Genomic DNA, 17773 nt, shown 5'->3' with positions numbered 1-17773 from the left:
TGTCCCTCTTCCTCTCTCTTAGGGGTTGACGTGGACATGGCGAGGCGGGAAGAGGAGCGGGTGATGCTGGCGGATGCCAACGCGGTGCTGGCAGGAAGTGGCGCGCTCACACCTCACCCTAACACCAAGGCCACAGCACTACACGTGGCTGCTGCCAAGGGCTACATAGAAGTCATGAAGTGAGTGGGCACAGGGACTATGGTGGTCTGCTTGAAACATGTTGGTATTAGAGACTCAATCAGGGACATGTTGAAAATGTCAGTGAAGACACCTTCCAGTTGGTCAGCACATGCTCCGGGCACACGTCCTGGTAATCCGTCTGGCCCCGCAGCCTTGTTTATGTTGACCTGTTTAAATGTCTTACTCACGTCGGCTACGGAGAGCGTGATCACACAATTGTCCGGAACAGCTGATGCTCTCTTGCATGCCTCAGTGTTGCTTGCCTCGACGCGAGCATAGAAGTGATTTAACTCGTCTGGTAGGCTCGTGTCACTGGGCAGCTCATGGCTGTGCTTCCCTTTGTAGTCTGTAATAGTTTGCAAGCCCTGCCACATCCGACGAGCGTCGGAGCCGGTGTAGTATGATTCAATCTTAGCCCTGTATTGACGCTTTGCCTGTTTGATGGTTCGTCGGAGGGCATAGCGGGTTTTCTTGTAAGCATCCGGGTTACAGTCCCGCTCTTTGAAAGCGCCAGCTCTACCCTTTAGCTCAGTGCAAATGTTGCCTGTAATCCATGGCTTCTGGTTGGAGTATGTACGTACAGTCACTGAGTGGACGACGTCCTCAATGCACTTATTGATAAAGCCAGTGCTACGCATAGTAAACGTGCTAAACATGCTAAACATACTTAACGTTAGTCATCCTCACCACCTCACATTTTGCCTTACCTCAACCACCTCCTCTTTCTAACTTGTCTGCTTCTCTCCCTCCTCTTTGTCTCTCTCTCCCTCTTCATCTCTCTCTCACCCTCATCTCTCTCCCACTCCTCTCCCTCCTCTCTCTCTCTCACCCTCATCTCTCTCTCCCCCTCCTCTCTCCCCCTCCTCTCTCTCTCTCTCTCCCACTCCCCTCCCTCCTCTCTCTCTCTCCTGTCTCCCACTCCTCTCCCTCCTCTCTCTCTCTCGCCCTCATCTCTCTCTCCCCCTCCTCTCTCTCTCTCTCTCTCATCTCTCTCCCTTCTCTCTCTCTCTCTCTCTCTCCTCTCTCTCTCCCACCCTCATCTCTCTCTCTCTCTCCCTCCTCTCTCTCCAATCCTCATCTCTCTCTCCCCCCCCCACAGGGTCCTGCTCCAGTGTGGTCTGGATTTAGACAGTGGTGATGTGGATGGCTGGACAGCCCTGCATGCTGCGGCTCACTGGGGGCAGCAGGAGGTGTGTTCTCTGCTGGCTGACAACATGTGTGACATGGCTGCTCTCAACAACGTGGTGAGTGGGGTGAAGATATATGCATACACTCAGTGTACAAAACATTAAGAACACCCCCCCCCCGCATGCTAATTAGCATGTTCTAATCTGAGAGTAAATAGAGTTGAATATATTGATAAAAGTCACCTTGTCCGAGAGAGATTTACAGGGTTATCAAAACGTCATGCCAGGGTAATCCTACAGGAAACACAGCTTTTATTTTAAGTGTTTTTAAAATCCCCGATGGGGAAAAACAATTGGAACCGTTTCCCTGTTTGACCGCTAGGTTTTATGGGTATTATGACACCTCCACTCTGGGGCTGCATTAGTCTCCCTATGTACCCAGACACCTCCACTCTGGGGCTGCATTAGTCTCCCTATGTACCCAGACATCTCCACTCTGGGGCTGCATTAGTCTCCCTATGTACCCAGACATCTCCACTCTGGGGCTGCATTAGTCTCCCTATGTACCCAGACATCTCCACTCTGGGGCTGCATTAGTCTCCCTATGTACCCAGACACCTCCACTCTGGGGCTGCATTAGTCTCCCTATGTACCCAGACACCTCCACTCTGGGGCTGCATTAGTCTCCCTATGTACCCAGACACCTCCACTCTGGGGCTGCATTAGTCTCCCTATGTACCCAGACACCTCCACTCTGGGGCTGCATTAGTCTCCCTATGTACCCAGACACCTCCACTCTGGGGCTGCATTAGTCTCCCTATGTACCCAGACACCTCCACTCTGGGGCTGCATTAGTCTCCCTATGTACCCAGACATCTCCACTCTGGGGCTGCATTAGTCTCCCTATGTACCCAGACACCTCCACTCTGGGGCTGCATTAGTCTCCCTATGTACCCAGACACCTCCACTCTGGGGCTGCATTAGTCTCCCTATGTACCCAGACACCTCCACTCTGGGGCTGCATTAGTCTCCCTATGTACCCAGACACCTCCACTCTGGGGCTGCATTAGTCTCCCTATGTACCCAGACACCTCCACTCTGGGGCTGCATTAGTCTCCCTATGTACCCAGACATCTCCACTCTGGGGCTGCATTAGTCTCCCTATGTACCCAGACACCTCCACTCTGGGGCTGCATTAGTCTCCCTATGTACCCAGACACCTCCACTCTGGGGCTGCATTAGTCTCCCTATGTACCCAGACATCTCCACTCTGGGGCTGCATTAGTCTCCCTATGTACCCAGACACCTCCACTCTGGGGCTGCATTAGTCTCCCTATGTACCCAGACATCTCCACTCTGGGGCTGCATTAGTCTCCCTATGTACCCAGACACCTCCACTCTGGGGCTGCATTAGTCTCCCTATGTACCCAGACACCTCCACTCTGGGGCTGCATTAGTCTCCCTATGTACCCAGACACCTCCACTCTGGGGCTGCATTAGTCTCCCTATGTACCCAGACACCTCCACTCTGGGGCTGTATTAGTCTCCCTATGTACCCAGACACCTCCACTCTGGGGCTGTATTAGTCTCCCCCAGACACCTCCACTCTGGGGCTGCATTAGTCTCCCTATGTACCCAGACACCTCCACTCTGGGGCTGCATTAGTCTCCCTATGTACCCAGACACCTCCACTCTGGGGCTGCATTAGTCTCCCTATGTACCCAGACACCTCCACTCTGGGGCTGCATTAGTCTCCCTATGTACCCAGACACCTCCACTCTGGGGCTGCATTAGTCTCCCTATGTACCCAGACACCTCCACTCTGGGGCTGTATTAGTCTCCCTATGTACCCAGACACCTCCACTCTGGGGCTGTATTAGTCTCCCCCAGACACCTCCACTCTGGGGCTGTATTAGTCTCCCCCAGACACCTCCACTCTGGGGCTGTATTAGTCTCCCCCAGACACCTCCACTCTGGGGCTGTATTAGTCTCCCCAGACACCTCCACTCTGGGGCTGTATTAGTCTCCCCAGACCCCTCCACTCTGGGGCTGTATTAGTCTCCCCCAGACACCTCCACTCTGGGGCTGTATTAGTCTCCCCAGACCCCTCCATTCTGGGGCTGTATTAGTCACCCCCAGACACCTCCACTCTGGGGCTGTATTAGTCTCCCCAGACACCTCCACTCTGGGGCTGTATTAGTCTCCCCCAGACACCTCCACTCTGGGGCTGTATTAGTCACCCCCAGACACCTCCACTCTGGGGCTGTATTAGTCTCCCCCAGACACCTCCACTCTGGGGCTGTATTAGTCTCCCCCAGACACCTCCACTCTGGGGCTGTATTAGTCTCCCCCAGACACCTCCACTCTGGGGCTGTATTAGTCTCCCCAGACACCTCCACTCTGGGGCTGTATTAGTCTCCCCAGACACCTCCACTCTGGGGCTGTATTAGTCTCCCCCAGACACCTCCACTCTGGGGCTGTATTAGTCTCCCCCAGACACCTCCACTCTGGGGCTGTATTAGTCTCCCCCAGACACCTCCACTCTGGGGCTGTATTAGTCTCCCCAGACACCTCCACTCTGGGGCTGTATTAGTCTCCCTATGTACCCAGACACCTCCACTCTGGGGCTGTATTAGTCTCCCCCAGACACTCCTATACTACATGCTAACTCAGCAGTATTGTTACACAGGGGTTGGTAATGGGATCATCCCAAATGGCACCCTATTTCCTATATAGTGCACTACTTTAGACCAGAGCCCTATAGAACCCTATTCCCTATATAGTGCACTACTTTAGACCAGAGCCCTATAGAACCCTATTCCCTATATATAGTGCACTACTTTAGACCAGAGCCCTATAGAATCCTATTCCCTATATATAGTGCACTACTTTAGACCAGAGCCCTATGGAACCCTATTTCCTATATAGTGCACTACTTTAGACCAGAGCCCTATAGAACCCTATTCCCTATATATAGTGCACTACTTTAGACCAGAGCCCTATGGAACCCTATTTCCTATATAGTGCACTACTTTAGACCAGAGCCCTATAGAACCCTATTCCCTATATAGTGCACTACTTTAGACCAGAGCCCTATAGAACCCTATTCCCTATATATAGTGCACTACTTTAGACCAGAGCCCTATAGAACCCTATTCCCTATATAGTGCACTACTTTAGACCAGAGCCCTATAGAACCCTATTCCCTATATATAGTGCACTACTTTAGACCAGGGCCCTATAGAACCCTATTCCCTACATAGTGCACTAATTTAGACCAGGGCCCTTGTCTAAAGTAGTGTATTATCCAGGGAATAGGGTGCCATTTTGGACACTCTTGATGTCAATGCACTAAATGATAGGTGTCCTTGTTCCAGGGACAAACCCCTCTAGAGGTAGCCGATGACGCCCTAGTGGACACTCTGGAGGAGCTGGCAAAGAAACAGAACGCTGTGAGTCTCTGGCGCCGTCCTAATGGCATCCTATGCCCTATAAAGTGCACTACTATTAATATAAAATATATTTTTAACACTTTGTTTTTGGTTACTACATGATTCCATATGTGTTATTTCATAGTTTTGATGTCTTCACTATTATTCTACAATGTAGAAAATAGTAAAAATAAAGAAAAACCCTTGAATGAGAAGGTGTGTCCAAACTTTTCACTGGTACTGTATGTCTTCCTGTATATTTACTCTGTATATGTCTTCTTGTATATTTACTCTGTATATATCTTCCAGTATATTTACTCTGTATATGTCTTCCTGTATATATCTCTGTATATTTACTCTGTATATATCTTCCAGTATATTTACTCTGTTCATGTCTTCCTGTATATTTACTCTGTTCATTGTTTCCTGTATATTTACTCTGTTCATTGTTTCCTGTATATTTACTCTGTTCATGTATTGCTGTATATTTACTCTGTTCATGTCTTGCTGTATATTTACTCTGTTCATGTCTTGCTGTATATTTACTCTGTTCATGTCTTGCTGTATATTTACTCTGTTCATGTCTTGCTGTATATTTACTCTGTTCATGTCTTGCTGTATATTTACTCTGTTCATGTCTTGCTGTATATTTACTCTGTTCATGTCTTGCTGTATATTTACTCTGTTCATGTCTTGCTGTATATTTACTCTGTATATGTCTTCCTGTATATTTACTCTGTATATTTACCTTGTATATGTCTTCCTGTATATGTCTTCCTGTATATTTACTCTGTATATGTCTTCCTGTATATTTACTCTGTATATTTACTCTGTATTTGTCTTCCTGTATATAACTGTATATTTACTCTGTTCATGTCTTCCTGTATATTTACTCTGTTCATGTCTTCCTGTATATTTACTCTGTTCATGTCTTGCTGTATATTTACTCTGTTCATGTCTTGCTGTATATTTACTCTGTTCATGTCTTGCTGTATATTTACTCTGTTCATGTCTTGCTGTATATTTACTCTGTTCATGTCTTGCTGTATATTTACTCTGTTCATGTCTTGCTGTATATTTACTCTGTTCATGTCTTGCTGTATATTTACTCTGTTCATGTCTTGCTGTATATTTACTCTGTTCATGTCTTGCTGTATATTTACTCTGTTCATGTCTTGCTGTATATTTACTCTGTTCATGTCTTGCTGTATATTTACTCTGTTCATGTCTTGCTGTATATTTACTCTGTTCATGTCTTGCTGTATATTTACTCTGTTCATGTCTTGCTGTATATTTACTCTGTTCATGTCTTGCTGTATATTTACTCTGTTCATGTCTTGCTGTATATTTACTCTGTTCATGTCTTGCTGTATATTTACTCTGTTCATGTCTTGCTGTATATTTACTCTGTTCATGTCTTGCTGTATATTTACTCTGTTCATGTCTTGCTGTATATTTACTCTGTTCATGTCTTGCTGTATATTTACTCTGTTCATGTCTTCCTGTATATTTACTCTGTTCATGTCTTCCTGTATATTTACTCTGTTCATGTCTTCCTGTATATTTACTCTGTTCATGTCTTCCTGTATATTTACTCTGTATATTTACCTTGTATATGTCTTCCTGTATATGTCTTCCTGTATATTTACTCTGTCTGTCTTCCTGTATATTTACTCTGTATATTTACCTTGTATATGTCTTCCTGTATATGTCTTCCTGTATATTTACTCTGTCTATTTACTCTGTATATGTCTTCCTGTATATTTACTCTGTATATGTCTTCCTGTATATTTACCCTGTATATTTACTCGGTTCATCTCTCTCTCTCTCTAGCTGCGTACAGAAAAAGCCAAGCTGTCCCAGCCTCCTGTAATCGAGACCAGCCCTCCTATTAATATGGCATCGGTTCGACCACGCAAGTCAGTGCCCCAGCATGTCTGTTCCAGTCTGTTACCCACCTGACACCTCTCTACCAATAGAATCAGACACTGTTACCCACCTGACACCTCTCTACCAATAGAATCAGACACTGTTACCCACCTGACACACCTCTACCAATAGAATCAGACACTGTTACCCACCTGACACCTCTCTACCAATAGAATCAGACACTGTCTGTTACCCACCTGACACACCTCTACCAATAGAATCAGACACTGTTACCCACCTGACACACCTCTACCAATAGAATCAGACACTGTTACCCACCTGACACATCTCTACCAATAGAATCAGACACTGTTACCCACCTGACACACCTCTACCAATAGAATCAGACACTGTCTGTTACCCACCTGACACCTCTCTACCAATAGAATCAGTTATGAACAAATTATTATTTACAGTGACGGCCTGGTCATCCAATAGTATTCATGTAGTTATGCTGCCCCTCAGTCTCCCACACATTTACAGTCCTCCTCCTGGAAGCTGTCCCTCAATCTCCCACACAGGATTCATTTACAGTCCTCCTCCTGGAAGCTGTCCCTCAATCTCCCACACAGGATTCATTTACAGTCCTCCTCCTGGAAGCTGTCCCTCAATCTCCCACACAGGATTCATTTACAGTCCTCCTCCTGGAAGCTGTCCCTCAATCTCCCACACAGGATTCATTTACAGTCCTCCTCCTGGAAGCTGTCCCTCAATCTCCCACACAGGATTCATTTACAGTCCTCCTCCTGGAAGCTGTCCCTCAATCTCCCACACAGGATTCATTTACAGTCCTCCTCCTGGAAGCTGTCCCTCAATCTCCCACACAGGATTAATTTACAGTCCTCCTCCTGGAAGCTGTCCCTCAGTCTCCCACACAGGATCCAGTTACATTACACATCCTGGTTTTGTTTGTTTTTGTTTATACACACACACACACACACTGATTGTCTACGCCCTTAGTGATCACCCTCACTGATTTGGTTCCTCCATGCCTACCTGTCATCCTCTCCCCACCCCCTACCCCTCCCCTGCAGGACCTCGATCTCTCGTATGAGCAGCCGCGAGAAGATCTGCCTCCACGAAAGAGAGAAGCACCCTCCTCCTGCCCTGACCAGCAGCCCTGCTGAGGATGAGGACGAGGAGGGGGGACAGGCCAAGGCCTCCAGCAGCTCCAGTTCAGAAGAAGACGAGGACGAGTCTGAGAGCGATGCAGAATCAGGTGAGAGACTGAGAAAAAAGGACGTTTCCCTGGTGCCAAGTCCATCTCAGTCGAGTCCATTCATGAAGTAACATTTTGAGTTTACTGAATTGAAATGGAAAGGGGCCCTAAACCCTGTCATGATTCATGCCTGAAAGAATCATGTGGACTTGTTCCATTGTAGAGAATCATGTGGACTTGTTCCATTGTAGAGAATCATGTGGACTTGTTCCATTGTAGAGAATCATGTGGACTTGTTCCATTGTAGAGAATCATGTGGACTTGTTCCATTGTAGAGAATCATGTCATTATTAACGGGCCGATGGTAATTGTTGCAGAGAATCATGTCATTTTTAACGGGCCGATGGTGATTGTTGCAGAGAATCATGTCATTATTAACGGGCCGATGGTGATTGTTGCAGAGAATCATGTCATTATTAACGGGCCGATGGTGATTGTTGCAGAGAATCATATCATTATTAACGGGCCAATGGTGATTGTTGCAGAGAATCATGTCATTATTAACGGGCTGATGGTGATTGTTGCAGAGAATCATGTCATTATTAACGGGCCGATGGTGATTGTTGCAGAGAATCATGTCATTATTAACGGGCCGATGGTAATTGTTGCAGAGAATCATGTCATTATTAACGGGCCGATGGTGATTGTTGCAGAGAATCATGTCATTATTAACGGGCTGATGGTAATTGTTGCAGAGAATCATGTCATTATTAACGGGCTGATGGTGATTGTTGCAGAGAATCATGTCATTATTAACGGGCTGATGGTAATTGTTGCAGAGAAAGCCAAAAACCGAGAGATCATCAACAACTTGAACAACAAACGCAACAGCTCCTCCCCCCATGCTACCTCCACGGCAACCAGCACTTCAGGAAACACCGTTAAAAAGGTATGCCACGGTTTCTGTCGGTGTTTGAACGTCAGAATGCTGTGACTTGGTAGCTCCCTGGTGATGGAGTCGGCTACGGCCTGGGGGGGGGGGAAGTCAGATGAACAACCTCTGTACACTCTGCTATTGACTATTTAAAGTGATTTGGTAAATTGCCTTTTTTATTACCTTTTTATTAATCTGAGTTGATTTGATCAGTGAATCGTAAATCTTCTCTCTCTCTCTCTCTCTCTCTCTCTCTCTCTCTCTCTCTCTCTCTCTCTCCTTCTGCAGCAGGACCCAGGGAAGCCCCAAGCCCCAGAGGCGGCACCTAGCTCAGCCCCTGGTGCGGCCCCTGGCTCCTGGAGGACCTCTCTTCGTAAGGCAGGCAGCTCCGTGACCCTGGGGCCTTCAGGTACCACCGACCCAAGCCAGGAGTCCACCCGCGGGGCGCCTGAGTCGGGTCTGGGTATGATCCGCTCTGCCTCAAGCCCACGCCTCAGCTCTGACACCACTACAGACACCAAGGTACTGGAACCAGACCGCATTGATGGTAAATACACACCTTTAAAGGTACCGGAGCGTCACAGGAGCGTCACAGGAGCGTCACAGGAGCGTCACAGGAGCTTCACAGGAGCTTCACAGCAGCGTCACAGGCTGAGAATTATTTGTGACAACTGTTGATATCTTATAAATACAATACAGGAGAATCACAGGGTGAATTTGAGTTGTATTCCCTTGATTCCTCTCCTCATTGTATTCCCTTAATTCCTCTCCTCATTTCCTTCTCAAAACAACCTTCAATCTATTTAGAGAAGTAGGCAAGGAGAGAGGACACGAGGAATCAAGGAATTACAACTGCATCTTAAACTGGACCAACTACATCAGCACTGTCCTCTTAGACTGGACCAACTACATCAGCACTGTCCTCTTAGACTGGACCAACTACATCACTACTGTCCTCTTAGACTGGACCAACTACATCAGCACTGTCCTCTTAGACTGGACCAACTACATCACTACTGTCCTCTTAGACTGGACCAACTACATCACTACTGTCCTCTTAGACTGGACCAACTACATCAGTACTGTCCTCTTAGACTGGACCAACTACATCAGCACTGTCCTCTTAGACTGGACCAACTACATCAGTACTGTCCTCTTAGACTGGACCAACTACATCAGCACTGTCCTCTTAGACTGGACCAACTACATCAGCACTGTCCTCTTAGACTGGACCAACTTCATCATCACTGTCCTCTTAGACTGGACCAACTACATCACTACTGTCCTCTTAGACTGGACCAACTACATCACTACTGTCCTCTTAGACTGGACCAACTACATCACTACTGTCCTCTTAGACTGGACCAACTACATCAGTACTGTCCTCTTAGACTGGACCAACTACATCAGTACTGTCCTCTTAGACTGGACCAACTAGTTAGTGGTGATATGGTTGAAACTATTCAAAGCAAGCTATTGATAGATCATCAAACGCCCTTGTACTTTCAGGAACCCAGGACTGCCAGAGTGAACCCCAGTCCAACACGACGTCTCTTCAATATACCAGACACCAACCCAGACAGCACTAGCAGGTTAGTTAACCCCAGTCCAATGAGACGTGTCTTCGGTAGAGGTCGACCGATTAATCGGAATGGCCGATTAATTAGGGCTGATTTCAAGTTTTCATAACAATCGGTAATCGGTATTTTTGGCCACCGATTTGCCGAATTATTATTTATTTATTTATTAATTTTTTGTAAAAAAATGTTTTTTTATTATTATTATTTTTTTTTTATTATTATTATTTTTTTACACCTTTATTTAACTAGGCAAGTCAGATTAAGAACACATTCTTATTTACAATGACGGCCTGGGAACGGGGGTTAACTGCCTTGTTCAGGGGGGATTCGTTTTTGCAACCTTCCGGTTACTAGTCCAACGCTCTAACCACCTGCCTTACATTGCACTCCACGAGGAGCCTGCGTGGCAGGCTGACTACCTGTTACGCGAGGGCAGCAAGAAGCCAAGGTAAGTTGCTAGCTAGCATTAAACTTATCTTATAAAAAACGATCAATCTTAACATAATCACTAGTTAACTACACATGGTTGATGATATTACGAGTTTATCTAATGTGTCCTGCGTTGCATATAATCGATGCGGTGCCTGTTAATTTCTCATCGAATCACAGCCTACTTTGACAAACGGGTGTTGATTTAACAAGCGCATTCGCGAAAAAAGCACTGTCGTTGCACCAATGTTCCTAACCATAAACATCAATGCCTTTCTTTAAAATCAATACGCAAGTATATATTTTTAAACCTGCATATTTAGTTAATATTGCCTGCTAACATGAATTTGTGTCACTTCTCTTGCGTTCCGTGCAAGCAGTCAGGGTATAGACAGCAGTTTGGGCCGCCTGGCTCCCCTGGCTCATTGCGAACTGTGTGAAGTCCATTTATTCTTAACAAAGGCCGTAGTTAATTTGCCAGAATTGTACATAATTATGACATAACATTGAAGGTTGTGCAATGTAACAGCAATATTTAGACTTATGGATGCCACCCGTTAGATAAAATACGGAACAGTTCCGTATTTCACTGAAATAATAAACGTTTATTTTTCTAAATGATAGTTTCCGGATTCGACCATATTAATGACCAAAGGCTCGTATTTCTGTGTGTTATTATATTATAATTAAGTCTATGATTTGATATTTGATAGAGCAGTCTGACTGAGTGATGGTCGGCAGTAGCAGGCTTGTAAGCATTCATTCAAACAGCACCTTCGTGCGGTTTGCCAGCAGCTCTTTGCAATTCTTCAAGCATTGTGCTGTTTATGACTTCAAGCCTATCAACCCCCGAGATTAGGCTGGTGTAACCCATGTGAAATGGATAGCTAGTTAGCGGGGTGCGCGCTAATAGCGTTTCAAACGTCACTCGCTCTGAGACTTGGGAGTGGTTGTTCCCCTTGCTCTACATGGGTAACGCTGCTTCAAGGGTGGCTGTTGCCGATGTGTTCCTGGTTCGAGCCCAGGTAGGAGCGAGGAGAGGGACGGAAGCTATACTGTTACACTGGCAATACTAAAGTGCCTATAAGAACATCCAATAGTCAAAGGTATATTAAATAGAAATCTATAGAGAGAAATAGTCCTATAGTTCCAATAATAACTACAACCTTAAACTCCTTACCTGGGAATATTGAAGACTCATGTTAAAAGGAACCACCAGCTTTCATATGTTCTCATGTTCTGAGCAAGGAACTTAAACGTTAGCTTTCTTACATGGCAAATATTGCACTTTTACTTTCTTCTCCAACATTGTGTTTTTGCATTATTTAAACCAAATTGAACATGTTTCATTATTTATTTGAGGCTAAATTGATTTTATTTATGTATTATATTAAGTGAAAATAAGTGTTCATTCAGTATTGTTGTAATTGTCATTATTACAAATAAATAAATAACATTTTTAAAAAACGGCCGATTAATCGGTAGCGTCTTTTTTTTTTGGTCGCCCAATAATCGGTATCAGTATCGGCGTCGAAAAAAATCATAATCGGTCGACCTCTAGTCTTCAGTATACCAGACAGCAGTAGCAGCTTGCCTCACATGATGCTGTCACGTACCACAGTATGGAATGGCTGTGAAAGGCTGCTCATCAGCTTCACTGTGTGTGTGTGTGTGTGTGTGTGTGTGTGTGTGTGTGTGTGTGTGTGTGTGTGTGTGTGTGTGTGTGTGTGTGTGTGTGTGTGTGTGTGTTTTGAGCTTCACTGCATCACCCCACCTCTCTTTCTCCCTACCCCCTCTCTCTCCATCTTTCACTATCTCTCTCTCTCTCTCTCTCCAGCTCTTTCTCTCTCTCCCCTCTCTCTCAGCTGGCTGAGTCGTAGTGCCTCTTACACCCCTCCTCCTCTCCCCCCCTCTCTCTCAGCTGGCTGAGTCGTAGTGCCTCTTACACCCCTCCTCTCTCCCCCCTCTCTCTCAGCTGGCTGAGTCGTAGTGCCTCTTACACCCCTCCTCTCTCCCCCCTCTCTCTCAGCTGGCTGAGTCGTAGTGCCTCTTACACCCGCCGCCTCAATAGCACAGGATGTGATCTCAGTAGCTCCACCCCTTCCTTGCCTCTCAGGTATGTCCTACAAGCCTTGGCTCCATCCATTGCTGTGTCTGCCCACTCTTGGGACTTCATGTTGAAGTGGTGTTTGTACGTGTACAGCCTGATGTCTCCTGAATATTGTTCGATGTTCATTCAGTCTTTCTTTAACCAGGTTCAGACACGAAACGCCACTTGGTTGGTTTAACCATTTTATTATAAAAGATTGAAATACGTTCTGTAGACTCTGCTCTCTCGCTACCAGAGCGTCATGTTAAAGAGGATAGGAATTCCAGGCAGAGACCAAGGTGTTCTGTACCAACCTCCTGCAGGAAGGAAAACCAGAACCGAACAGGACGGGGGCAAAGCAGAAAACAGACATGTATGTTACAGCAATAGTAGGTCACCAAGAACACATTAGCCAGGAGCACCAGGGACATTATCCAGGAGCACCAGGGACATTAGCCAGGAGCACCAGGGACATTAGCCAGGAGCACCAGGGACATTAGCCAGGAGCACCAGGGACATTAGCCAGGAGCACCAGGGACATTAGCCAGGAGCACCAGGGACATTAGCCAGGAGCACCAGGGACATTAGCCAGGAGCACCAGGGACATTAGCCAGGAGCACCAGGGACATTAGCCAGGAGCACCAGGGACATTAGCCAGGAGCACCAGGGGCATTAGCCAGGAGCACCAGGGACATTAGCCAGGAGCACCAGGGGCATTAGCCAGGAGCACCAGGGGCATTAGCCAGGAGCACCAGGGGCATCAGCCAGGAGCACCAGGGACATTAGCCAGGAGCACCAGGGACATTAGCCAGGAGCACCAGGGACATTAGCCAGGAGCACCAGGGGCATTAGCCAGGAGCACCAGGGGCATCAGCCAGGAGCACCAGGGGCATCAGCCAGGAGCACCAGGGACATAGCCGGGATACATGCCGTAGGGAATATGCCGTAGGGAATATGCCGTAGGGAATATGCTGTTGAGCAGGGGTTATACTGTAACTCAAGGGTTCCCAAACATTTTTGGCCCACGACCCCATTTGTAAATTCTGGTGACCTCCACCCGTGTGAACAAAAATGATGTAATTTAACAACCAATGTTGACTTTTTTTAAAATTTGGGTTTATGGCTGTCATTGAAAAACATGAACAGTATTTCTGATTGTCTTCTCCAGACGAATGGACGTTAACTGTGAGTATCCCTCACGTCCATTTGGAGAGCAAATGCTGGGGTAGTTTGACTCAGAGTTTCCTGTTGATTGCTAGAAATTGTATAAGTTCTTTGTTTAATAAGAGTGTTATCTGACAAAGGTATTGATGTTAGTTTCTGTGCCTCTGCCTCCCCATTGTTTTCACCATATTAATTGTGGTCGGTAATATCGAAGCCTCTGCAATACTTTGTGGTTTTATAGTGTAGCTGGTCATTCACCATGGGAATGATTCAATAGTGTAGCTAGTCATTCACCATGGAAATGATTCAATAGTGTAGCTTGTCATTCACCATGGGAATGATTCAATAGTGTAGCTAGTCATTCACCATGGGAATGATTCAATAGTGTAGCTAGTCATTCACCATGGGAATGATTCAATAGTGTAGCTTGTCATTCACCATGGAAATGATTCAATAGTGTAGCTGGTCATTCACCATGGGAATGATTCAATAGTGTAGCTGGTCATTCACCATGGGAATGATTCAATAGTGTAGCTGGTCATTCACCATGGAAATGATTCAATAGTGTAGCTAGTCATTCACCATGGGAATGATTCAATAGTGTAGTTTCATAGTGTAGCTGGTCATTCACCATGGGAATGATTCAATAGTGTAGCTGGTCATTCACCATGGGAATGATTCAATAGTGTAGCTAGTCATTCACCATGGGAATGATTCAATAGTGTAGCTAGTCATTCACCATGGGAATGATTCAATAGTGTAGCTAGTCATTCACCATGGGAATGATTCAATAGTGTAGCTTGTCATTCACCATGGGAATGATTCAATAGTGTAGCTGGTCATTCACCATGGGAATGATTCAATAGTGTAGCTAGTCATTCACCATGGGAATGATTCAATAGTGTAGCTAGTCATTCACCATGGGAATGATTCAATAGTGTAGCTAGTCATTCACCATGGGAATGATTCAATAGTGTAGTTTTATAGTGTAGCTAGTCATTCACCATGGGAATGATTCAATAGTGTAGCTAGTCATTCACCATGGGAATGATTCAATAGTGTAGCTGGTCATTCACCATGGGAATGATTCAATAGTGTAGTTTAATAGTGTAGCTAGTCATTCACCATGGGAATGATTCAAGTACAACAGTCAAGTGCTGCCGTTAAATTTAATCTTTTAGATTTGAATCATTTTCACTTAGATGTTTTTAGTAAACCACATTAACTTTATTTTGAGATACAAAGAAGATATGTTTTTTAGTGTTTATATATATTTGAGGGGGGGGTTGCAAATTCTCCCATGACCCCATTTTCATAGCGGTTGCGAGCCCTGGTTTGGGAACCACTGCTTTAGGGAAGATGCTGTATTTATTATTGTCAATAAGTCTGGTTGTATTCCCCAGCTCATCCTATGGACGCAGACTGGATGACCCCACAGTGACCTCTACAACGGGAACTGGAAGTAGCTTCTCTGCTGGACTCAGTCGTCTCAACATCCTAGTGGCCCAGAGGTAGGTGATTGGCTCTTTCTCAAGTCTTTCCCCGATCTGAGAAGAACTGACCAGGTGAACGCTAAGCCTGATGACCAGCTTTCGTCATGTACAGTGGCCTTCAGAAAGTATTCACACCCCTTTTACTTTTTTCCACATTTTGTTGTTACAGCCTGAACATAAACATACTAATATAAATGGAATCCTGTACAGAATAAAAATATTCCAAAACATGCATCCTGTTTGCAACGAGGCACTAAAGTAATACTGCAACAAAAAAAAATAAGACAAATACATGCATTTTTTTTGTCCTCAATACAAAGTGTTATGTTTGGGGAAAATCCATCACAACACATTACTGAGTACGACTCTAAACATTTTCAAGCATAGTGTTGACTGCATCATGTTATGGGTATGCTTGTCATCAGCAAGGACTGAGTTTTTTAGGATAAAAATAAACGGAATAGAGCTAAGCACAGGCAAAATCCTAGAGGAAAACCTGGTTCCGTCTGCTTTCCAACAGACACTGGGAGATGAATTCACCTTTCATTTTTATTTTTTTTATTTTTTATTTCACCTTTATTTAACCAGGTAGGCCAGTTAAGAACAAGTTCTCATTTACAACTGTGACCTGGCCAAGATAAAGCAAAGCAGTGCGACACAAACAGCAACAGAGTTACATATGGAATAAACAAACGTACAGTCAATAGTCTGTATACAGTGTGTGCAAATGGCATGAGGAGGTAAGGCAATAAATAGGCCATAGTAGCGAAGTAATTACAATTTAGCAGATTAACACTGGAGTGATAAATGTGCAGATGAGGATGTGCAAGTAGAAATACTGGTGTGCAAAAAAGTTAATAAAAACAATATGGGGTTGAGGTAGGTAGCACGCGTATGGGCTATTTACAGGTTGAATATGTACAGCTGCAGCGATCGGTTAGCTGCTCAGACAGCTGATGCTTAAAGTTATTGAGGGAGATACGAGTCTCCAGCTTCAGAGATGTTTGCAGTTCGTTCCAGTCATTGGCAGCAGAGAACTGGAAGGAAAGGCGGCCAAAGGAGGAGTTGGCTTTGGGGGTGACCAGTGAGATATACCTGCTGGAGCGCGTGCTAAGGGTGGGTGTTGCTATGGTGACCAGTGAGCTGAGATAAGGCGGGGCTTTACCTAGCAAAGACTTATAGATGACCTGGAGCCAGTGGCTTTGGTGATGAATATGTTGGTGACAAAACGGATGGCACTGTGATAGACTGCATCCAGTTTGTTGAGTAGAGTGTTGGAGGCTATTTTATAGATGACATCACCGAAGTCGAGGATCGGTAGGATAGTCAGTTTTACGAGGGTATGTTGGGCAGCATGAGTGAAGGATGCTTTGATGCGAAATAGGAAGCCGATTCTAGATTTAATTTTGGATTGGAAGATGCTTAATATAAGTCTGGAAGGAGAGTTTACAGTCTAACTTCTACAGTTGAAGTCGGAAGTTTACATACACCTTAGCCAAACACATTTAAACTCAGTTTTTCACAATTCCTGACATTTAATCCTAGTAAAAATTCCCTGTCTTAGGTCAGTTAGGATCACCACTTTATTTTAAGAATGTGAAATGTCAGAATAATAGTAGAGAGAATGATTTATTTCAGCTTTTATTTCTTTCATCACATTCCCAGTGGGTCCGAAGTTTACATACACTCAATTAGTATTTGGTAGCATTGCCTTTAAATTGTTTAACTTGGGTCAAACGTTTCGTGTAGCCTTCCACAAGCTTCCCACAATAAGTTGGGTGAATTTTGGCCCATTCCTCCTGACAGAGCTGGTGTAACTTGAGTCAGGTTTGTAGGCCTCCTTGCTCGCACACGCTTTTTCAGTTCTGCTCACAAATGTTCTATAGGATTGAGGTCAGGGCTTTGTGATGGCCACACCAATACCTTGACTTTGTTGTCCTTAAGCCATTTTGCCACAACTTTGGAAGTATGCTTGGGGTCATTGTCCATTTGGAAGACCCATTTGCGACCAAGCTTTAACTTCCTGACTGATGTCTTGAGATGTTGCTTCAATATATCCACATAATTTTCCTTTCCTCATGATGCCATCTATTTTGTGAAGTGCACCAGTCCCTCCTGCAGCAAAGCACCCCCACAACATGATGCTGCCACCCCCATGCTTCACGGTTAGAATGGTGTTCTTCGGCTTGCAAGCATCCCCCTTTTTCCTCCAAACATAACGATGGCCATTATGGCCAAACAGTTATATTTTTGTTTCA

The 17773-nt window shown here is 45.2% G+C and overlaps 1 protein-coding gene across 4 annotated transcripts in view; it reads left to right on the top strand.

Moving 5' to 3' along the window:
• The window catches only part of LOC106561824 (protein phosphatase 1 regulatory subunit 12A), a 67612-nt gene that overhangs the window by 29185 nt on the left and 20654 nt on the right, over nt 1-17773 (top strand). For 3 of the 4 annotated variants that reach the window (XM_045688656.1, XM_045688655.1, XM_045688654.1), the window contains exons 4-13: nt 23-179; nt 1280-1424; nt 4685-4759; nt 6572-6657; nt 7702-7886; nt 8666-8775; nt 9049-9282; nt 10270-10352; nt 12799-12885; nt 15426-15533. In XM_045688656.1, coding sequence (XP_045544612.1) covers nt 23-179; nt 1280-1424; nt 4685-4759; nt 6572-6657; nt 7702-7886; nt 8666-8775; nt 9049-9282; nt 10270-10352; nt 12799-12885; nt 15426-15533 — 1270 coding nt within the window. The remainder of the gene's footprint in view (nt 1-22; nt 180-1279; nt 1425-4684; nt 4760-6571; nt 6658-7701; nt 7887-8665; nt 8776-9048; nt 9283-10269; nt 10353-12798; nt 12886-15425; nt 15534-17773) is intronic. The other variant, XM_045688657.1, reaches the window with a different exon arrangement.

Source organism: Salmo salar, chromosome ssa10 (genome assembly GCF_905237065.1).
Source record: "Salmo salar chromosome ssa10, Ssal_v3.1, whole genome shotgun sequence".
Taxonomy (NCBI): domain Eukaryota; kingdom Metazoa; phylum Chordata; class Actinopteri; order Salmoniformes; family Salmonidae; genus Salmo; species Salmo salar.
Note: the sequence above shows the minus strand (reverse complement) of the source record. Positions and strands in the feature narration are given on the sequence as shown.